We start from the raw sequence: 23,618 nt of genomic DNA, 5'->3' as shown, positions 1-23,618 counted from the left end.
TCAGACCTAATCAGTTAATCATGACTGCTGGAGCCATCCTCGTTGTTAATGAGCTCAACCTGCTGCTAGTGGAGACAATGGGAGGTAAATTAGTCCAGTTCTGCAAATTGGTGGAAATGGCTGAAGTGCTGTGGATTTCCAGAAACAGGGCTCCCTTTCAGCGGAGGTGTCCTGATGGAAAATGCTTTGATGGTAGATGACAGGTGCATGACTGAACGCCTGGTACCTAAGAAAGATACATAATGATTAAAAAGTAAATAAATAAATAAATAAGGGATGAATACTGCCAAAACACAAAGATAACAAATGTAATACAACACAAAATATGATCACAATAATTAGATACTTATCCCCCAACAAATGTGCAGTTGTAATTCAAATTCAGGTATTATGTTCAATTATGTTCAATGTTCTGATGGAATGTACATTTATGGAAATCCTTCATTTCTGTGTTCATCAGACTGGATAGTGCTTCCTTGTAATGTATTTTATTCTCAGTTATATTCTTTCATGCATATATTCTTCACCACTAAGCATTGAACATATCTTTAAAATATGTTATTCTAGTTCTCTAGAGTATTATCTAGTAGTATCCTGTGTTCATTGTGGGATAAAAAAGAGTATGTTCTTTTCTATTAAATTCTAGAAATTCATTTATTAAAGTTGTAAAATGAGATAAGATATGTTCTTTGAGAGAAAGACAGATTTGATGTTATTACCAGAGCTGAAGCTAGTCAGAGACGAGCGGCCAAGAGGAAAAAATGAAAATCCTCCTCTTGGTGTCTTCGTCTGCTGCATGTGCTGCCACCAAAGACTTACAGTCAGCCAAGATGTTTCACCTCTCCTCGTTTCCGTATTCGCTATCGCTGCTTCATCGCTACGAATCACATGTTCAATTTTTGGTACATTTTAATGTAAATCGTTATTTAATGAATACTTTTCTGTCTGAAATATGACCCTGCAATCATTGAAGTTTCACGAAAACATCAGAAAAACAACTGATTGTGCACCGATTTTCTAGTGCGCATGCGCATTTTAACTCTCCGTCAGTGTAACGGCTGAATAAAACTATAAACAGTCTAAAATTGTGCCGGCGACTGTAGCTTTAGTCGTGACACCACTTTCAAACGCTAAGTTTTTGATTTAATTCTGCCAGCCTGTCACGCCAGCGAGAGGGTTTGCCGGGTTTTAGCTGACTTTTGTTTCCCGGTTATCAGATTCACCCCGCTTCCTGTTCGCTCCTCTACAACGGATTGTACACAATCATCATGGCGACCCAGGATGGTGGGTACTGAGAATATTCAGCACTATTATCTTCATATTTTCGTCTTTAGGGCAAATATTAACAGTAAAACACCACGTCGGTGTAATACAAGAGTTATCGTGTGACGTTATTGACGGACTGTAATGTAACTGCGAGTTTTTTCCGTCACGTTATTCTGTAAATGTTGACCAGTGTTGCTGCTAGCGCACGTTGATGCTAACATCAGTTTAGCTCTGCCTGATGAATGTTAATATTCAGAACAGAACAAATGTAGGGTTTTAAGACGTGACGGTGGTTTTTAAGCTGCCGATTTGATATGAATGATTGATGATAAATGTGGTGGTGAAATACTCTGTCATACGGCAGCAGATGACTATCGAGTGAGGCCAGACGTAAGAGAAGATGCGGTGTTTTTGTGGTTGAAACAAACATGTCTGTGGTGGTCTTCAGGCGTGGTTCGCTCTTATTTCTGCCCCCCACCCTCTAAACATTCACAGTTTCTGAGTGGAGAAACGGAGATGAGGATGGAAAGAACTAGAAAGAGAATGTATGGCGGCAGTAAAAGTGAAACTAGAGAAACCAGACGTCATTTATCGCTCTCGTGTTGTGACTGGGAGTTTTAAACTGGTTATTATCATCTCTCAGCATGACAGACATCTAATCTGTAGCAATATATGTATAAAAAACTATCATCAGCTTTGAAATGACGAGCTTATGTTTGACACGTTTTCGAATTCAAAATTATACGGTTGCATTCTTTTAAGTAATCCAAGTCTGAACATGTCCTGTCATGTTCTATTGAATTTGTATGGTTAGAAATGCTACCAATACTGTATCAATGAACCAATCGGGTCATAGCTATTAATAATAAAACTTTGAGATTTTGCAGTCCCTTTTTTTAATTTCAAATGCAATGAACTCTCAGCTTTAGTTTAGTTCATTTACTGTTGATATCATATGTGCAGGGTTTTTTTGTGTTCTACCCAAGACAGAATCGAGTCAAATCCAAGACTTTTAGAACCCAAGACTGAATCAAGATTAAAGCCACTTCTGAGTACAACAATACTTGAATTTTTACTTATAATTTAGTCCATCAAGTTAAATTTTAACCCTTTAATCTAAAGGATAAGATGTAAAAGCCAGTAAGGTTCAATGGATTCTCCTTCTGTTTGTGTGTTTACCCAGTTTTTTCGACAAAGAATTGAACTGAAAAAAAAAATCCCAAACCTTTCACTTATGAAAACAATATGTTGTTACTGTGATACTGTCGGCTTGTTGTTGTTGTTGTTGTTGATTTCTGTTATGAGGCAGTAAAATGCTTAAAACAAGTAACAAAAGATTAGGGACAGACTTTTTAGAGAGATAACAATCTCATCAGCTGCACTGGTTCATTCAAATATCTTGTGCTCTTTCAGGCGGTGAAGAAGTCATAATGGAAACTGAAACGAAGCCAAAAGAGACCGAATCACTGGGTGAAGATGGCGAGAGAGGTGACGCAGAAGCTACATCTCAAACAGATGCAGGAAATGCCACAACTCAGGACTCTAGTATTAGCAACGGGGACGATACGGACGACACGCAGGAAACAGTGGACTTGAAGATCATCTGGAACAAAAACAAATATGATCTGAAAATTCCCGTGGACAGCACGGGCGCCAAGCTAAAAGACAAGATCCACGCCCTCACTGGTAAGAGCACTCAGTCACTGGAAACCTGAAACTACAGCGGATGTTTTCTGCAGCTCGCTCTTCTTCTCCTCCGTCTCCTCAGGTCTTCCGCCGGCAATGCAGAAAGTGATGTACAAAGGGTTGCTTCCAGAGGACAAGACGCTACGTGAAATCAAGGTTACGAACGGTGCGAAGATAATGGTGGTAGGCTCTACGATAAACGACGTTTTAGCTGTGAACACGCCCAAAGAGGTCATCCAGCAGGAAGTGAAGGCTGAGGAAAACAAGAAGGAGCCTTTATGCAGGCAAAAGGTACGATTCCTCATACTTCTCACAGAGCTTGAACCAGGGGTGTCCAACATGAGGCCTGCGGGCCAAACTCAGCCTGCAAGAGGTTCCAATCTTGCCAAGGAAACACAACACTGTGGCTCAAGATAGCTGCCTTATTGCTGGCAGATATCTGTTGACCTCAAAGCCAAGCTGTCAAAGTGAGTTTGTAAACACGTGCATCCAGCACAGAAGTTATCATTACAATTAACATTTTGCAAAAAACTGTAAACTTAGAAGTTTTAATTTAAAGGTTATTAGAGCACTGCTTTACCAGTCTGTCCCACTAAAGATGATACTGGACTGTATGTGGCCCCTGAGTTAAAATAAGTTTGGCACCCCTGGCTTAAACCATATGATTTCTTCTCAAAAATGAAGAGAAATTCGATCATCTCCCCGCCTCGCCAAACACTTCAACAACCACTCCTGTAGAACATAGATTTTCTTTCAGTCAGTGTGATTAAAGGGTCCACTGTTCTTCCAGCAACACAGGAAAGTTTTGGATAAGGGTAAACCAGACGACATCATGCCAGCTATCAAAGGAACAAAGGTGAGAACGCCTTCAGCCAGGAGTTTTAATCAATGCTGCCTCACGCTGACGGCTGCTCTTCCCCCCCGACGCAGGAACGATTACCAACAGTGCCTTTATCCGGGATGTTCAACAAGTCCGGAGGAAAAGTTAGACTCACATTCAAACTGGAACAGGATCAGCTGTGGATCGGAACAAAAGGTAAGATGAGACGGCCGGCCCTCCTTTCAGACAAAAGATTCAGCGCAGTGCGGAGGTGCCGACGATCAACACTTGTCAACCCGTTTGTGTGTTTTCTTATCTGCAGAGAGAACAGAGAAAGTCCCAATGGGCTCCATTAAAAATGTAGTGTCTGAACCCATCGAAGGCCACGAGGACTATCACATGATGGTAACTGCTGCTGCTTCCTGTACATCACACACCATGGTTTTACAAAACAATATGCCCTGTTTTTCCTCCATTGTCTGATTTAACTAGAGAGAAGGGTTTGGAAACGGTGCATTATTAAGAAAGACTCACATTGCTCGTATTGTATGTTTGGGGAAAGTGGAAGTTAGTTCAGCCCGGCCGTGGAGGTAAAGGGCGGGTGTAGCTGCTGACTGGAGTGAGCGAGGGCGCACTGACGTGATGGAGTCGTCACCCAGCCGGGAAATGTCAGCGACTTCTCTAGATTAACCTTTCTGTCGAACGCACTTGTTTTTGTCTTTGAAATGGAAGCTCGGGGACGAGCGGCTTAATGGAATCAGGTAGTTTGAAGTAAATGGAGCTGTCTTTTAGGAGCGCCGGCGTGGTGTGTCATCGCTGCGTCTTTATTGTGTACACGCTGAGGGAGGTTTTAAGCAGTCGGATGTGTGACCTGCATTATTTATTAGCCATGATTTAATCTATGGTTATACTGCTGTTTTCTATTATTGCAGTTGGTTGAGTGCATTTGTCCTAATGTGATGTCTGTCAGGGACTTGGGTGTAGTTTTTGGTTGTTGTTTTCTTTTTGTTTTTTTTCATTGCACAATCCGACCCTACCTCTTCAGAGCAGGGATGTGAAGCCGTGATGCTGAGCAGTGCTGACAATGACAGAAGATGTGATGGCGGAGGTTTGAGAGAAAAGAGGGACGATTTGAGTGTTGAAAGGAATTCAGTTTGAGATAAACGCTTCCTCCTTCACCTGTTTTTTTGGTCATATTCATTATTTAATAGCAGTGTGACTCTTTATTGCACAGCGTATTGGGCCGTAACACACTCCTCGTGCACAGTGCTGTATTTGGAGTCGGATTAAAGAGACTTCTCTAGCTGAGTTATGGTAAATTGCAGTATTCACCCCCAAACAGTTCACACACCCTTTACTCTTCTGCAAAGAAGTTTTTCCTTTAGGGCGGCGGTGTCAAACATAAGGCTCGCGGGCCAAATTTGGCCCACCAAACCATCAAACTCTTCCAATCTGTGTGTTGTAATGAACAGAATATAGAATTGAAAGTTTTTTTCAGCTATTGAGGTTTGAATTTTCTTAAACTGTGTTAGTCTCAGCATACTCACCAGCTCTTCTCCTCCTCCTCAGGCTTTTCAGTTGGGTCCAACGGAAGCGTCTCAATATTGGGTCTACTGGGTGCCTGCACAGTTTGTGGATGCAATCAAAGACACAGTCCTTGGAAAATGGCAGTATTTTTAATGTGCCTCTTTTTTTGACAATGATGAACTTGGACGGAGAGGAGAAGCCGAGAGAAACAGAAACTGGAGCGAAGGAGCGAGGCTTAAGGAACTTATTAAGGAATTTATTGGAAGGAATCTTGACGGATGCCTGTGGACTAATAATAATCTTTTTAGGTTAAAAGTGCACTATGTGGCAGCGTAACAATTCTCAGCCCTGTTGATCATTCAGAGGTTTTCAGCAAATCCAAGGGAAAACGATAAAAACAATTGTACAGAAATTGCTAACAACTTTTCTTCAGTTATTCTTAAAGAAATAAAAGTTATTTAATGAAATGAATTCGCCAGCTCAGTGTTGTTTGTATATTTCCCATATTAAATCCACTCAAACTGCGTCTATATTGTGAATATTTTGAAAGTTTTCTGCATACTGTGGATCAGTTTGGAGTCTGGAAAACACAAGCTCAGAACTTGTGGAGCTGTTCCTGTGTGATTTGGGCTTTTGGTTTACAACACATTTTCCTCCAGGGTTTCTCTGTTTACCTATTAGCCCTGCTGTAATGAAAGGGATTCACCTCGCATTGAACAACTAAATTACAAAATGATTTTAGTCTCAGACCATAAAACTCCTGAACTCTTATTTCCCCCCAGTATCCCACAAGCAAGCGGTTATAATGGAGAGAATTCTTTAAGATACAAACCGCATTAGGCATATTCTCTAATGAATTCCAGAATTACAATCATTCATCAAATTGTAGTTACAACATGGATTATTTTAATGAGTTTCCACACAGCATGAGCTCTTAATAACCAACTGAGCAATTTAAGGTGTGAGTTTCACGCAGGTTGCAGGAGCGGTGCGCCCGAGTTCCTGTGAAGCAGCGAGATTCATTGGAGTGCGGCGGGACGCTCGGGTCTCCTGCTGCCCTCTGAGCGTCGGTCGCTGTTCTAATATTCACAGCAGGTATACGGAGTGACCCTTCAGCACTTTACAGTTTCAGCCGTGCATGCAGTCACAGCTGCCAGAGACGTGGAGGAGGGGATCAAACTACAGACCCTGCGATCAACAGAAGTGACAGAATCTGAAGAAAAGATGACTATTCCAGTCGGAAAAAAAAAAGACTTCCATTTAGCTGCTGTTCTTCGTAACAGTCAATACAGAACGCACACCCACGTAATTATCTGTTGACTTCACTTCTAACATCAATATTTGCTCCACAGGACTATTCAATTATTGTTGGGTTTGTTTGTTTTAATGCTTCCTGAACTCTGTGGTTTTGTTAATTATCATTGCTTTGTTTTGCTGTTATTGATTGCTTTGAAATAAGCTGTTCTATTTTATTGTTAATTGCTAATATTATTTTGGGTTTGGCTGATCTTGTTTAAAATGGTCGATTTGACAATCTGGTATCAGAAGGGGGACAAACCTGAGGGCTAATGATTTGGGAGTCATGAAGAGGATATAAGATTAACAGGTTATTTCCAATCTAACTCAAATTACTTTTAACAATAGACACTAGCTCTTAGAGGTGATGGTTGTTAAATATGTAAGTCATACTTTGGTGTTTCATACTATAATGGTGGCCACCGTGTCAGTTCTTTGTCTCCCGCAGGCCAAATCCCTTCCATTTTCATGACCATTTAGTTCAGGTGGACCCTCAGTGGCAGCAAAGAAGCAGTCATCTCTGTCTCCCAGCTTACTCCTGCTCTTCTGGGAGGACCCTCAGCCACTCCCAAACCAAACCACAGATATTATCTCTCCAGTGACCCCTGGGCCGAACTCAGGGCCTCCCTCCATTCAGACAGTGCCTGGTGAACCTGATGGGAGACGACCAGGGGTCATCCTAATCATGTGATCGAGCCACCTCAACTGGCTGGCTGTGGAGGTGTCGCGGATAAATTCCATCGTGTTTAATTTTTTATCAGATGGATATCCATTATGCTGATAAATCTTAGTGACAAAAATGCTTGGTCACATTTATCCCTACAGTGAGGATGATTTTCTTGTGCCTCGAAACCCTGAATAGGATATAAATAGTTAATCATCCCTGCTTCTTATGTAAAGACTATTTACCTGAGCTTGATTGAAAGTCCCTGTCAAATTAATCAGCTAAAATGTACTGCAGTTCAATTCAGCTTCTTCTTCACCACAAGCATGACGTTTGTATTTGACCAAACTAGATCCTACAAATATATACAAGGCAATATTGCCTGATTACAATGAGCTGAGTAGTTCAGCGGTGGGTTTGCTCACCTTTTTCACAGCATAAGATATGAACAGCTGTTAATATCCATTGGTAATAATACCGTAATAAAAAAAATACTCCTCTTGTGATAGAGGCCTCTATGTCTTCTGGTAAATCTTCAGAAAGTGGGCAACTGTTGTCACACTGACAGTTTTAGGAGCATTTTATTATTTACTTTGCATTGCACTTCCAGTAAATTGAATTACAATAAGTTGTGTCAAAATTAGATTATTTAAATTTTAACCCAAAAAATAGCTTTTTCTCTTTTAAATTCTGAGAGGGAATCATAAAGGATCCATAAATGTCCTAACCCTAGCTCCCCTCACTTTGAGAAACAGTCCATAAGCTCCACAGGAGTTCTTTAATAACTAAATGTTTTTAATAATGTATACCGTAATTGTGAGATAAGGGAAAAACAAATAACAAAATTAAACCACATTCTGGTACAGTGTAAACGATGTAGCTGAATAATTTAGTGATAAGGCGAAAAGTGAAAAAAAAAAAGAAAGAAAAACATGCTGACGACAAAAAACTGCGTCATTTCCGGTTAACGCGGGGCGTTTCGCGGGAAAAGTTTCAAGCCTGAGACGCGTACGTCATGTCGGAAGCGGGGAGCTCGGAGGTGGAGAAGAAGCGCCCCCCTCCCGTGAAGGTGCTGTCGGGCCAGCTGAGGGCGGCGGGGAACCGAGGTCCGAGCAGCGGGGAGGGCTGCGTGCTGAGGCTGGCCGGAGGCCGCTCCCTGCCGGTGTCGCTGGTGTGGATGCAGGGGACCGTGATGGAGGTGCAGCTGCACGCGGACAGCGTGCTTCTCATGGACGAGACCGGAACCTTCACGGTGCAGGGCGTCGGCAGCGTGCCCAGAGGGAAGCCCTGCCTGTCTCCAGGTGAAGAATAGCCAGCGGGGCAAAGGGACTCTGTTTTTCAACGCGATGTCAGCTCATTTGCATATTGGTGAAGTGATTTGCATTCTTACCTCACAACAGAAAATCCCCTGTTCGAACTGGCTGGGTTCCTTTCGGTTTGTAGTTTGAAGTACTACACCCCTGATATACTGTATATCCAGTTCTGTTATTAATGCTAACTTTAATAATTCACAAACACAAATTTTAATGCCTTTAAGTGATCAATAAATATGGTTTATAAAGCTGTTTTTAATGTGCCAAAGAAACAAAGCATAATATGTTAACAATGCACAATTGTTCAAAAGCAACTAAAAACATTTCAAGCTAATCATTAACTGTTCTGCAAAAACTCACTTCAATACAAAATTCTTTTGCTTTTTCATTTAATTTCTAAGGATCACTTCTCTTACTGCACTGTTTGGGAATTCATAGAATTTATGAGATTATCGGTTGGTTGATTGCATCATTTCTTACATCCTGCAGAGAGAATCACTGAAAAAAGCTAAACATTTCTACCCACACAATAATATTTTGATGTCTGTCTCCTAACTGCTGCATCTCTTGACATGCTTGTTCTCTTGGACCTGCTGTCAGTGACCAGTCGGGCCGCCTGCTGCTGTTTTCCCAGGGAAATATGTCATGGTGATGGGCGTCATCCAGGCCGTCTCCCCGGAGCCAGTCATCCGTGCCGTGAAGATGGCCGACCTCTCGGAGCTCGCCGCTCTTCACAGACGCATGTGGAAGCTGGAGGTGGAGGACCTGCAGCACGTGCTGGCCTGAGTGAAGAAGAAGAAACTCCCTACAAGGGCCTCAACGCCACTTTGTCCAACATGTCAGCTCCATGAGGGATCTAAGAGAGACACTTTGTTTTTGTGCACAATATATTTATTTGTAATAGTTTTGATACAATAAACTCCCTTTTGTATGCCAATGAGACAGTATTTTTGTGACGTGTGTCAGTCTGATTTGCTCTAACTTCAGCTATATTATTGGGATGAAGATGCTCTGGGATCTGAACGATAGCGGCATTTAAAGAAACTCATGTTCAGCACCAAAAAAAAAAAAAAAAAAACCATCCAGATGAGCTATGAACATGCAGCCTGGACTTTATACGGTAAGTTATGTTTGAAATGACAACAGGGAATTCTTACAGAAGAGGACAAACTGCATACCAGCAGCTCTTTGTTTACACTTGAAACAAGAGTAATCTTATATTGCGCATGCCAAGAGTAGTGTAATGAATTACAGCATCATTTGTCACAGGACATTTTCCCTCCTGTACTTCAGCTAAAATCTGAAGAAGCGCTGGTTGAGCATCCAGTCGGATTTAAAGTGTGTGTTTGACCTGTTTGGAAACAGGTGTTCAACGACACAGAAGAATCTGGAACTCTTAAATTACCCCCAGGTGTGAGAGTGTACGAGTGGCTGTCCGTCTGTTTTTCGGTGACAGATCCTGTTCTCAGTTAGCTGCGGGATTCATCAGACATGTTCCAGTTCAATGAAAGACAGAAGTTTGCAGATTAGAAAACAATGCTTTATTTTGGTGTTGTGCCATTACACTGGTAACACTATTAGATAAATGGAAAAGTGAAAATGACCTATTTTGACTGATTAAAATAAAGAGAATGTCAACTGAACGTTTAATTCACACTGAAAACAGCAATGGTCATCATACACAATCTGCCCATGAAAAAGAAATTACTTAGATTTATTTATTTTTTTCCAAAGTCAACTGTTTTAAGTATTTGAACTTGTTTGTGATCATGGTTTACACATGCTTTTTATCGCCACCACTTTCAGGTTTCATCTACTGAATCGGTGCATAGCAAAGCTGCAGGTGTCTCCCACTCAGGATTCGCTAATATTGATAACACTCCAGCAGCTCTGCTCAGAGACACCCAGCCACCAGTTTTGGAGGGCCGGTCCTGAACGCCCCTCCTGTAAAAAAAAATCACGCCGCGATCAGGCCTGTGCACTTCAGCGGCCCCCCCCCTCCCCCAAGGACAACCTGACTCACGACCGTTTGAATACTGGATCACTTGCAAGTAAGCACGAGTACTGTCATCACGTCATTATTTAATGTCTTTAAGCAGAAAACTGTATTTTCCAAAGTCATTGTCATTTGGTGCTATAAGATGATCTTTTCTGGCTTTGGCGAGTTTCAACAAAAGGAATTCCCTGCGCTCCATCCACTCTTTCAGCTCCTGCGCTCCGTGAGCCAGCTTGCACAGGTCGTCCTCTGTGCACGTGCCTTTTAGGAACCTGTCGGAACAACACCACCGCACGTCAGGCCCCTCGCTGAACCGCCGGTCCGGTGTTCCCCCCCACCCGGCGTCGTCGTCGCATCAACTCACCTCTCGCAAACTTTGAAAGTGCCCGTGGGAAACCGGTATTGCCAGCAGTTCTGATCGTCCTCGGAGTTAAAAACCCGGTCTTTGTGTTTCTCTGAGGTTATATGCTGCTGCCACTGCTTCTCGCTGTTGCAGTTTTTACCACACAGCCAACAATGATTGCCAGCCTGCAAAGGAGAGGAATCAGATTTAGGGCCATCTGTTTCCGACAGACATTCGCTCGAACGGGGTTTTTTTCTGCACCGGCAGACGCCTCAACGAATAAGCTGTGGTGGGATGAGTCTGGCGGCCTGTCGACTCACCACTTCTTCAGCGTAGTCGGTGGGCATGTGGATCTGCCTCCCGTTCTCCCTGACGGAGTTACTGGAGGTCTCCTCGCCCCAGCCGGGCTTCTGGGACAGCAGCCACTGCTCGTAAAGCTGATCCATATCTGGAACTGAAGGCAGGGGCGGGGTGAGCGCCGCAGCAGCAGCAGCACACAGAGGTCACCGTCAACTCAGTAAAGATCCCCAAAACTCACTGTTGTTTTCCTTCATGTAGGTCCAAAGGTCTCTTTCTTCTGCGCTGTGAGCAAATGTGCAAACCCCGACGTACTGGCACTTCTTGCCAGCTGTCACATGCATGCAAATCTAAGAAAATTAGAAAAATATTTCAGTGAGCTTCAACAGGAGGCGTTTAGTGGTTAAAAACACTGGGTGGGCTTCCGTACCTCAAACTGAGATGGGATGGGCTTTTTGGTTGGAAGAGGCCTTACTGTTGTCCATTTTTTCCTCTCATGGGAGCTTACAAGCACCACCCGCCTGTCTTTGGCCCACCTGAGACACAACCGGCTTTCAGTGAGGAGCCCTTTCGTCATTCTGTGACCGAGAAAACCCTCCGAGTACTCACGTGTGTCTCGCCTTGGCGGAACAATACTTCTTGTTTTTGTCAGCTTCACTGAGCTGGCCGTTTCTCCAGCATTGGCCACAAACAAACATCATCTTCAGGTTCGGGGGGCCGAACCGTCTCTGTGCAGTGGAGAGCTGCAGACGATAACTGAAGGGTTACTCTCGGCTTTTATCTTTCACAGACCCCCAAGGGGGAAGACATTTTTCACAGCACACCTGAACTTCAATACTATTAAGAACCTGATCATATCTATCGGTGTGATTCGCTGGCACCAGCACTCTGCATAAAATCACCTGATTATCAAAACAGATTAATAAGATGAGCTGAGATAACATCTGCAACGACTTCAAACACTTTCCAACCTCAGTTCATTCACGCAATTTGGAATATTTAAACAAGACTGCTCAGTCTGTGGTTCTCAAAACAGGAAACGGAGATGTGCATCTTTACAGATTTAACACAGTCACATTTAAAACTGTAATAAACTACAAACATTGGTCACTTGTTAGCTTCATCAGCTTATTCCTTTTCTAAAAGATACAAGACTTAACATTAGTTTGATGTGAATCCACCCTAATATGGGAGGAGGTTGTGAGAAAGACATCGGTCTCACCTGAGGTCCCTGAAATGAATCTGTGTTCCAAAACCTCTTCGCCTCCTGAACAATACTTTCATGAGTGATACCTGTGTAATGGGGGACCAATACAACAAAATTATGAAGGAACTGAAAGAGTCCGGCGCGGTTCCGCTCTGAAGTGCGGCCTTACCGAGTTCATGCTGCATCATCCAGACCTTGAGCTCGATGAGGCTGTGGGCGTAGAAGCAGTCGTCCTCTCTTACGCAGCCGTAGCGGACTTCATGGCGACAGAGGTCCAGCTGACTGTGCGGACTCAACGGTCGGATTTTGGAATAGCGCACAGTCTTCTCCTTCAAAATGTGTACCAGGCACCTAAACCACAAAACAGACCCGTAAATACCCACAATTTCTTCTCCTCTCTTCCTTTCCTTTACAAATTATGTTGGGTTTTTTTTTTGGAGGGAATAAAACATTTCCAAACACTTTTGATAGGGACTTACTTATGAACTTCAAAGTCATGCTTTGTCACAGGATGGGAACAAAGTGAAGCGTCATCTTTGTTGGTTTTGCTGATTATTCTGGGTTTATGGTCAAAGCACACCTGCAAAACAAACAAAATGGCACAGCGGAGTCAGAGGCAGATCACAGCCGACACTGCTGCTCTTGTTTTTACACCGAGTGCCTTTCATATTACACACATCACACAGTTCAGACAGTTACTGTACTGTGCTCAACTTCTACTGACTCTTTAAACACACAACATAAAGCAACGCTGGCAACTTTCTCAACTTGCATTTTTTAAATTTATTTATTTATTTTTAAAGCTAGTGACAGGCATCGCTCCAACACAACAGGCGGCAGATATTGACGACGTATAAAAAGCTCAGAGGAAGTCGCTCTGATGTGGGGCAGAGGTGTTGAAGTCATTTTTGGCCAAAGGTCACCAACAGCTCAATTGAATCTAAAAGGGGAGGGACCGATAGGAGGCTCCGTCTTTCTCTTAATCTTTACAGCGTCAAAGTATGATCTCTGGAGATAGCTAGCTATCTGTGACATGTTCCTGATCTCTTGAAATCGGTTGGATCATCTATTCAAACAGAACCACCACTGTCCCCAGTGGACAAATTAGGAACAGCAGTAAGTTTGAGGAATCGCAGGGGATTTCCTCCATTATTCTGAAAAACGCTTGCCGCCCCCAGGCTGAAGCATCTGAAGCAGCTCACGCTACGAGTGAGTACGCAAGCGACCGCACTCCGACAGATCTGAATCAAATCTTGCGTTTCCTCAACTGTCTGAACAACAATCTTAAATGGACAAAGAGCTTTTTGGAGGTAAAGACGTGACGCTTCAACCAGATTAGGATCCAGTGATCTGATGAGGGGTGAAACTGAAAGCAGTTAAGGTCCCGATAATGCATCACTGAAAGAAGCCACCGAGAACTATGCTTGTGTTTATAGATCAGACATTTCAGGTAGAAACTATTTAGAGGGATTCACTACAGCTGATTTCTTAACATGAAAATGAAACTTGGCTCAACAATATAGAGGTTGTTTTTGTTTTTACAGCACATGCACGAAAGAATTCACCGTCCCACAGCTTCTTTCAGGAACCAAAACACTCACCCCACATAGAAACATGAATATCCCTTGATGCTCCTGTAGGATCTTGGGAACAGTCAACCTGACATTAGAGTTTGGCCCAAAAGGGTCAAAGAGCAGCTCTCTGGAGATAAACCCTTTCCGCTCCATCGTCCAAACATCAATCTCTTCCTGGCAGTATGCAAATGTGCAGTGGCCAGGGTACAGGCACTCTTTCCCAACAGCCACCTCTGAAACAGGCAACGTCACCTTTTGTTTAATGCGAGCAGACGCCACTCGAAGCAAAGAGGACAGTGAGACAATACGGATAGCAAAGTAATTTAAATAAAAACTGTACATTTGAGTACATTAAGACAATTGGTTCAACATGCAAGGAGGTGATTACAAACCTTTGCAAATGTAATAAGGTCCAACATATTGGGTTTTTGTTGGTCTGGGCCGAATGAGCTTCCACGTTTTGTCCGGCGACTGCTTGATTCTGCCAAGTAATACATCCTTTTTGCATTTATGCTCTTCAGTGTGAAGTGCGTAATCCAACACTCCAGGCCCTGTGGGAAGACGAAAACACACGTTCCTACCTCCATCTCCTGAAAGACACTGACCAAATCAAACCTCTGCAGAGGTCTGCGTTCTCACCGGTTCGGACGTAGCACATGGAGCAGGCTTGTTTGAACTCGTGTGTTTCAGCCAAGGGGTTTTTCGCTAAATCCACAGCAGCAGGGAGGCCCTTCACGTCGGGCATACCCACAGCCATTCCCATCGGGGCTTCATTATTATTATTGAGCTGCATTAAATTAAAAAAGAACACACTTTGAGACTGGGACATAGTGCTGATGGGATATTTAGTCTTTTATCAAACAAGAATTACCTGTGGAATGAACGGACTAGCTGGAAAATCTGAAATTTTGACAGAAGCCGTGATTAATCATTGTCATAGTGATTTGAAAGTAAAACTACATATTCGTTATGTGAAGAAGAGCACAAACGCACCTGTTTTATAGTCTGACAGGTTGAGACTGTCGAGGGAGTCCAGCGGTGGAAGCGTGTCAAAGGCGTCCATACCAAAAAGCGTGCTGGAGCCCAGCTGGTGATACAGCGGCGGCAGATTGACCGTGCACGGCTGAACGCTGCCGTGGAGGAACGGGCTGATGTGGGAGGGCATCAGGAATGGACTCGACATGGAACTGCCCGGGGCGATGCTCGTCGGCAGCGGGAGCGGCCCCTTGACGGTGGGAATAACCTGCCGGGAGAGAGACGGAGCCCCACCGGGGTTTCAGACGTCTTGTCTTTCGCGCTCGCTCGGCGGTTCCCGCCGCTCTCGCTCTCTCCGCTCACCATGTTGGATTCGGGGCCGGCCTGGTCGAGCAGGTCGTCCAGATCGTCCCCGATGATGTCCGCGTCGAAGTCCGGAGTGGTGTCCAGGATGCTGCAAGGCTTGCTGGTGCGGCACCCGTTTGCGAAGGCGAGCGCGGGGAGGGGGGCGGCGATGGGCACGGGCGCCGGCAGCGGGACGGACTCGAAGCCCGGGGGCTCGGACAGGGTCACCGACGAGATGCTGTTGGGGGAGAGCTCGTCCACCGCCACGTCGCTCAGCGGCGAGGACGCGGCCGCCGGGGCCTGCACCGGAGACGGGCCCGGAGCCAAAACGCTGTCCAGGGTCAGCGGAGGCACATCTGCACCAAGGAGCCAAGTTAGCACCGCTTCACAAGCAAGTTCAAGCTTCTCCAAAAACTGAAACTCACCAACGTCTATTTCTTTTACCGAGGCCGGACCGAGAGAAAACTAGAAAGCAACAAAGAGAAAGTGGTCACAGAAATTCTTCCAGTTGACACATTGTGAGTGACGGCCGGCGGACGCTGCTTACTTTATCGCACGGCGCATCGGGATAACTTGATGCTCGTAAAACATTCAAGGCAGGCTGTGGCAAAAAAATAAATAGTGGTCATTTCCAGTTAATTATGTGTCACAACCAACCTTATAGACATTAATCACACTCGGATTATTCGTAAGTGACGTTTAAACCAACTGTGCTTTGAATTCCTTAAAATGTTATCAGATAAACCTAAAGTTTTATTCTTTTAGCATCATTCAACCTCATAATTCAAGGTTCTTGGAAAAACATCACAGTTAAGCAACTTAACAAAAAGCCCACATACCTTACTTCTCACATAAGCTTTACGGATTTTCAACCCTAAAATTTTGGCAATGTCCTGAGTCAGCTGTGTGACACTGGGATCCTACAGAAACACAAATCTAGAAGTTAACATAGTAAAGGCTCGAATGGTAGAAAATCTGATTATTTTAATGTTTCCACTCATTATGTGTGTGACATTGCATGTGTTGGGCTGGATGATCAATTAGCTTTTTTTTTGTTCCACGTTGACAGTACAGTATGAAGAGGTGTCAAAGGTCACCTGAGGCACTGCGAGAGAGCATTTGGCGACAGCCTCGTAGGCCTCTTGATGTCTCCCCAACTCTTTCAAGGCTTTTGCTTTTCTATACAGTGCTTTGTAGTTCCCCTCATTCAAATGGAGGGCTTTTTCACAGTCTTCAAGTGCTTGGTCATACAGTCCCTGTGGGGAAATTAAACGGCGTTGAAAAAGCGGCGTTTATGACCAGAGCGCGCCGGTGAACGCGGGACAAAGAACCTGTGATCATAGATCGGCTTTACGTGTTCAGTGAGTTGAGACAGGTATGGGTGTGGCCTCCTGGAAGGCAGCAGGAAGTTTTACTGCCTTATAACACCAGTCAGTGCACAGAGACGGAAGGTGGAGGACTGAGAACTTTACTGGATCAGTGTCTTAACTAATTTAACAGAACCTTGACATCTGGAGTATTACATACAAATCCGATTATTGATGCTTGACTTTATGAAACAATGAGCTACAGTTAACAGATAAACTTCAGACATTAATCATTCACACAGATTACAACAAACTCAAACAGCCTTTTAGGGAAATCCCTAAACTCCTGTTTAAAAGTTCTGAAAATGTTTAAGTAGGCCCTTTCACCAACGCTTAAACCAAAAACCAGCAGCTGACAAGCAAGAACACCAACAAAGAAACCAGGATAACTTCATTCTCAGCTATCAAACTCCCCAAAAAGAGATAGATATTACATGTACATCACCCTACAAGAACAATCATAATGTGATAAATTCTTCGAAAGCATGCACTAAGTGTCAAAGAAGGAAACATTCTTATTACAAAAGTCGGCCGCACCTCATCATGTCAAATAAAATAGCTGCCTGTCCTCGGGCCAAACAACACCGTCAAACTGGAAATGAGCGTCGTGTCAAAGTGGGACGTCAAAGACCTTCTGCGGACGGCGGCGCGGCCTCCGCTAATGCCGCACGGCTCCCGAAGGGGTGAAGACCCAATGCAAATTAAGCATCGATACAAAAATAAAACAAACAAAAAACACACACAGGCCACATGTCGGCCGTCTCAGTCTTGACATTTCCCTGAACTAATGTACATCCATTAGAAAACCTGCCGGCAGCAAGCCGCTGCAGAACAAGGTAATAGTTAACGTTGCCTCGGGGGCCAGACGCAGCACGACTCCCGGAAAAGCAATGTCTGATGCAGCGAGGACAATGAGGGGGTGTTAAAAAAAAAAAACAAAAAACAAACAAACACAAAGACCTCTTGGTTACACTGAGGAGCCTTCTCAATACAAATGAACCAGAATAACAGGGCTGATGGGCCAAGCTCTGCTGCTTTTGGATACAAAGATATCAAGGGTCCTGCGTCAGATTTGATTATTTGTTGATCATCATTATTTTCTCCTGAATCAGGTCGAAGCCATTCAGCTTGGACCAAAGCGCACAGTACATGTCAGGAGTCAGTCCAGACCTCTTTCTAGTCAGATGCCGTTCATTTAAAATATCTGAGTATATACTCAGGACTTTGCTCTATAGAAAAAAAGATTTACTGGGAAAGGCACCCTGCCTGCGTGTCTTTACTGTGATGGAAGAGGAAATTCAAAGCTTGTCACCGTCTACTCACCGGGACAATATTTAAGTATGCCGCGGCTCGATTTGCATACAGCTTTTCCAGCAAACCTGTTGGAACACAGATTTCTTCGGAGTCAGCGTACTCTGCTATGCTCAGGGCTTCGGTGTACATCTCAATGGCTTTTGTCCAATCTCCTTCTTTAAACACGTCATTTCCCTCTCCAAACAGATTCCACACGAGGTCCTTCATGAACACCTGCAAATTCAACAGAAGCAAATCTGCTTAAAACAAACCCACACAGGCAAATTTCCATTAAAAAAGAAAAAAAAATTTTAAGTTAGTGTGGCTTACCTCGTATTGATCTTGACTTCCAGGGAATGGAAGGGTTGATCTGAAAGCAAATGAAGTGCAAAGTTACAAACTGTTACATTTTCAGCTAAATGAAAACATTTTGCAAAAAAAAAGAACACAGTATTAGCTGTCTTTAATAGCCTTCTCTCTGTGTTACACATGCAGCTAAACTTGCAAAAACAAACATCAATACAGACACCGAAGATGCTCCTCATTGAACTGATTCAATAGTAATGAATTATCCATGATATGATTTGGAGATTTGCCTTCAGTCGACTTTATTTTGCTGCATTTCTACTGATGCATCACTTTCTTGTTGTTCTGTTTCTAATTTTAGGTTTTCATACCAACTATGATCATCTGTCTAAACATGTCTGTTTTTTTCAAAGCCACTATAAAAAAGGTATCATTCCTAAAATAAATAATTTTATTTGTATAACACTGATATGTTTGTGTTTTTCTATTGTGATTTTGATATAATTTACCTGGAATGTGACTTAAATTGTTCTGAGAAGTTGTGTGTGCAGGCGCCAACTGTTTTAGTCAAACTAATTCCTCTACGAAACCTCTAAAAACTCAACACTGGCCACATTTTCAATCTGAAACTAACTAAGTTAGTCTCACTCTCAACACACTTCTATGTGAGACTGATGCTGTTTTAAGCGAGCCAAGTTTCCCCAAAGATTCACTGTAATAAATGAAAAGAATGATCAAAAGTCAATCATATGATGGGGTCATTCAGCGAAATGTTATGAAAATAGTTTTTGTTATGCAGCTTTCCAGCTCAGCTATTTCCTGCCATGTAAAGTTGTATTTCCTATCATGCACACTGAACCATGAAAATACACTTTAGATGGTCACACTTAAACTGAAACAAGCTGAGCGGCACTGTGTACGACTACAAAGGGCAGACAGCGCCAAAAAGGTCACAAGATCCACTAAAACTTATTTCTTAACTCGCATTTCTTTCAGTTTGAGCCTCTCTTTCAGAGTTGTTTAGGTTCAAATGCTACACCAACACATAATTTGAGTAACAGACTCCCTACTCATCTATGACAACTTACAACAACATGACACAGCATTGCAGTATCATAAGCATCACTTTTCTTTTCACAATAAAGGCTCTTGTCATATTAGATGAAACGCAACTCTGAGCTGGCTGGCAGGGCTTGGCAACAACATGCGGACAAACCACAAATCTGCCTGATCCACTAATGCAAAGCACACATATGCCACATTAAAAACTGAACTGACGTCAGAACAGTAGGCAGCTGTCTCACCGACGCGCAGCTTGTCTAAACAATGTCTCTTTGAAAGACATTGTATGTTAGATTGAATAAAACAGATGCAGATAATACAGTATTTCTTTTATTACACCTCCTGCTAATTGATATCATGACATATTGAGGTAAATGCTGCACAAACACCATAAAACCAGTTAGTTTTTTTAATTGATACCTTTATCATTCAATGTCTGTTAAGCTCTCAACCTTATTGTGTTTTTAATTCTTCTGAGAAGTCACTGAAGTCCTTGTGTCCGTGCACAAAGCTTTGTCTCTGTGCACAGAGAAACAGAACTTGCAGTTTTTTTTTTAATTTTCTAGATATCATAAATGGCCAATGACAAGTAATCATGCCAAATCCCATCAGCAGGGGATGGATAATTTTGAAAGGGGTTCATTAGCAGGTCGGGCTCAGGTTTTATTCTCCTGCTCTTCAAAGACAAGACTCACACTAATGGTTACCGTCATTACTAATAAATCCCTAAAATTTCAGGTTTTTGATCAAGACAATGACGTATGACTGAGTAAATAGTGCGATTTTATCTTTAGCAGACTACACTGATGTTTTCCGTTATTCGGTCGGTGTGTTCTGTTACACTTGATGTGATACGAACAACTGGAACAACACAAACTGATCATCGGCTGTCAGTTCCCCTTAATTGGCTAATTGATTAATGAATCGCACCTCGAGGGAGAAACGTTTGCGGGAATGACAGCGTGTGCCAAACATGGATGAAATATTCATGACACATTTTGTGAGTGCGTCCTACTTGAGCAAGAAATGATCTGAACAACACCTACTGGATGAACTGTAGGCCTTTCTGAATCTCGTGCCAGCGAGTCCTTCTGTCCTGACACGGTCCGGACATGTTTGCCTTTTTCAATGTCTTCTCACCCCAGTCAGCACCTGAAAACATACACTTCATCAGCACTTAAAATCATAATAAATAGCAACGACACATTAACAGTGCAAAGGTGACACATGTGGACTGCTCAACTGTTTAACCAGAGGTTAAATCTTTTCACTGAAGGTCTTTCAAAAAGTTATTTATACAGCGTATGGGAAATTAAGACAACATCTGGCGCCATCAAATGAGCCCCAAAAAATGAATAAAACAGGCTTAATGATTCACAAATATATACATATTGGTGTGACTGGGATCCATATATGTCCGTGCCTGTTTATAGGACACAGGCAAATGAATAGCCAAATCAGTGTGCAGAATTATACGAGACGGTAAAGAGATCCGTAACAACCTGGAGTGTGAAGAAGCAAAATCTCTGAACTTTTCAATACACATTTCGATTTGATGTCAATGATCACAAATGTACTAAAGGTTTACGGTGACTGTGTTAAAGAGTGACTTCAGGCTATAGAATACACAATGGGGCAGCGGTGGCCTCAGGATAGAGAGTTCACTGGTAAGAATCCCACAGTGGAGAGGTAACCCACTGTGGGTCTCTGTGCATAACTGTTAACCCCCATCAGCTCCCTGGACCGCGTTGATATAGTTGCCCACCGCATTCTTGAAATAGGATGGGTAAATAAAACAAAAGGAATTTCCCTAAGGAGATTAATAAAGTATTACTGGCCAGTTAGTTTAATCTGGTCTGGTAGTCATGTAGACAGTACAGATTTAAGAGTGCAGATAAAAATGAACTCATTTTAACTTTTAAATCATTTTTGAAAAATGTTTCCTTCAATTACAATTTACTATGAAAAAAACAATCTCAACTTTAAGACCTGCTGGAAAATGTGACCTGAATTCAATTTATATCGAGCTCTATTTGTATAGAGCTGCATCCAATAAAAAAGTGTACTATGACCTGCACAAATGACCTTAGATAAAGGTTTATATTTACCTTTAAAGAGAGAGAAAGGTAACACAGATGAGGAAAATAATGCAAGTGTTGTGATATGTCTTGATAAATTTGGACAGTTAAACAGCTCTGGGGGTTTTCAACCTATATTTTCTTTAGATAAACCTAAACATGACCGATTGATGCCATTGACAGTACTTGTGAAATCATACAGATCTAGCTACCTAACAATGCACTTCCTTAGTGGGATTTCATTGATTGGTCAAAGATGAAAAAGCAGATTGTTTTATTCTGACCCGGCAGCAGCTTGCTGAGCAAAAGTCATATGACAGAAAGTCTTCAGAAGCTTCATCCTGCTTCTATCCATCTTCCGTATTTAGTAATGACGACACACGAACAGTTCCGGAAATATCAGGGCTGAACATTTTATTGACATCGTGAGAGCTATAACATTCTTAAAATCTATTTACTTTTCGTTAGAAAAATGACAGCACAGCGTCGTAACGCACACTTCTCAAGCGGTGGGAAATTGATGGACAGATAAGGAGATAAATAAACTTAGCATACGAAAGCTAGAGGTCCATTATCGGACAGCAGCTTCACACATCACCGACATACTTTCTCATTGTGTCTGGTTTGATTTCAACATATTTTCCGCATGTTTAAGGCGAAACGGGTCGAACTGAGGCACAGATCATGATGGTCATCGCGGCTTCAGATGAATATGATCATTTCAGCACTCTAAACAAAATAAACAAAACTTAACTAGTTTCAGATATATGAATATTTTATTTACTATGTATTTTTCTGTTCTGGTTGCTAATCAGCGTAAGATCTGAGACAAGAGTGATGTTAGCTCGATGTTGTCAGCACAAGTTGAAAGAAATGTCTCAGAAGGCTAATGTTTACAGTCTCAATGTATGGAGCTCGCGTGTTCCTATATACAACAAGAGGTATGTGAAGGATTAAATATTAAAGTTAAGTTTAATATCAGCGGGAGAGAGTCGTGTAGCAACTTGTCCGACAATGGATGCACTGGAGTTAGCACACGTGTAGCACCCGCGGCCAGGGACCACCGACTACGCTCAGCGGTCTTCACCCGCCGGCCAACATCCCCGACTCGGACAGTCTGGGAAGAAGGCACCACGACATGATGCGAACTGGCTGAAAAGCAGCTTATTCTCCAGGCGAAGGAAAGACGGGAACTCGAGCCGAAGCGTGACGCTATCCGTCCAAGTTTGTAGGAAGTAGCCTAACAAAGCACAGGCATGTCCAAGTTAAACTACTTCCTCAACGCGAAACAAAAGCGAGGAGAACACCTGTGGCGGAGAGCGGGTAAATATCACAGACATTACTGGACAACACTTACATGAATGTGTCTTTATTCCCGTCGGGGATCTAAATGGAGGGAAAGTGATTTTCCGTTCCGGCTAAAACAAGTTAGCTCGCTGAAGGCCGCCCTTTCTTCTGTCTTCTTCGGCTGTGACGTAAAGGGCGCGAGAATCCACGCATGTCGGCTCACGTCGCCCCCCAACGGCAGGAACGTGACACTGCATGGTTGAAAAGGATAGATAGATAGATAGATAGATAGATAGATAGATAGATAGATAGATAGATAGATAGATAGATACATAGATAGATAGATAGATTTTCTTTGCATATTTTGCAGACAAAATTTACAACAAAATTGGAGAGCTGGTCCTCTGATTGTGCAAATCTACAAGACGTGACAACCAAAAAAATAGTGAAAAAGTGAAAAATGCCACATAAGAAAGAATTGTATCATATGGCGATATGTTTACAGTTGTTTATCCCAATGCCTCACTGTGCAGTTTTTTAAGCTTCACAAATTATCTCATAAAAGCTCATATAAACAGAGCAGACGCTTTCATGATTTTTCCATCAACATTGAGATGATTTTTTAAATTTTATTTGATTTGATTAGTCTGAGTATCTTTTTCAGGCAAGTCACTGGAAGCTATGGCATTAAGCTGCAAGCCACCGCCATCCAATGATCAGTGTTAATTCTGAATAATAGCTTATCTTCATTACCTTATCAAATTAGCTACTGGAAACTCCAAACTTCAAGGTCAGTTCACAGCAAGCAGAAGACATTTATCATCATGGGCTGTTTATATCAACAAATTTACAAATGGACATAAAAACAAATGCAACAATAAACTTAAATTAATTCTGCCACTTCATTTATTTGAAA

The 23,618-nt window shown here is 42.7% G+C and overlaps 3 protein-coding genes across 3 annotated transcripts; 2 read left to right on the top strand and 1 right to left on the bottom strand.

Moving 5' to 3' along the window:
- Positions 1-1,110: 1,110 nt before the first annotated feature.
- Positions 1,111-5,697, top strand: ubfd1 (ubiquitin family domain containing 1). The gene is made up of 7 exons (XM_030090576.1): positions 1,111-1,284; positions 2,680-2,952; positions 3,035-3,243; positions 3,743-3,808; positions 3,883-3,988; positions 4,095-4,177; positions 5,342-5,697. Exons 1-7 carry the CDS (start codon positions 1,269-1,271, stop codon positions 5,450-5,452), a joined length of 864 nt encoding a protein of 287 aa, XP_029946436.1. The 5' UTR covers positions 1,111-1,268; the 3' UTR covers positions 5,453-5,697.
- A 2,577-nt stretch (positions 5,698-8,274) lies between these two features.
- On the top strand, positions 8,275-9,490 carry rmi2 (RecQ mediated genome instability 2). Its single transcript, XM_030090148.1, has 2 exons — positions 8,275-8,560; positions 9,207-9,490. Exons 1-2 carry the CDS (start codon positions 8,275-8,277, stop codon positions 9,356-9,358), a joined length of 438 nt encoding a protein of 145 aa, XP_029946008.1. The 3' UTR covers positions 9,359-9,490.
- A 600-nt stretch (positions 9,491-10,090) lies between these two features.
- Positions 10,091-22,879, bottom strand: zc3h7a (zinc finger CCCH-type containing 7A). The gene is made up of 23 exons (XM_030090127.1): positions 22,773-22,879; positions 20,384-20,489; positions 18,300-18,339; positions 18,000-18,203; positions 16,407-16,565; positions 16,149-16,229; positions 15,857-15,910; positions 15,735-15,774; positions 15,328-15,665; positions 14,983-15,232; positions 14,861-14,889; positions 14,629-14,776; positions 14,382-14,540; positions 14,017-14,222; positions 12,895-12,995; positions 12,585-12,766; positions 12,431-12,501; positions 11,818-11,951; positions 11,639-11,744; positions 11,450-11,558; positions 11,232-11,365; positions 10,933-11,096; positions 10,091-10,840 (listed from the first exon to the last, which is right to left on the bottom strand). The coding sequence occupies exons 2-23, from the start codon at positions 20,449-20,451 to the stop codon at positions 10,651-10,653; spliced, it is 2,967 nt and encodes a 988-aa protein (XP_029945987.1). The 5' UTR covers positions 20,452-20,489; positions 22,773-22,879; the 3' UTR covers positions 10,091-10,650.
- Between the last annotated feature and the right edge of the window lie 739 nt (positions 22,880-23,618).

This window comes from Salarias fasciatus, chromosome 4 (assembly GCF_902148845.1).
Source record: "Salarias fasciatus chromosome 4, fSalaFa1.1, whole genome shotgun sequence".
Lineage (NCBI taxonomy): Eukaryota > Metazoa > Chordata > Actinopteri > Blenniiformes > Blenniidae > Salarias > Salarias fasciatus.
This window is presented reverse-complemented; position numbering and strand designations above follow the sequence as displayed.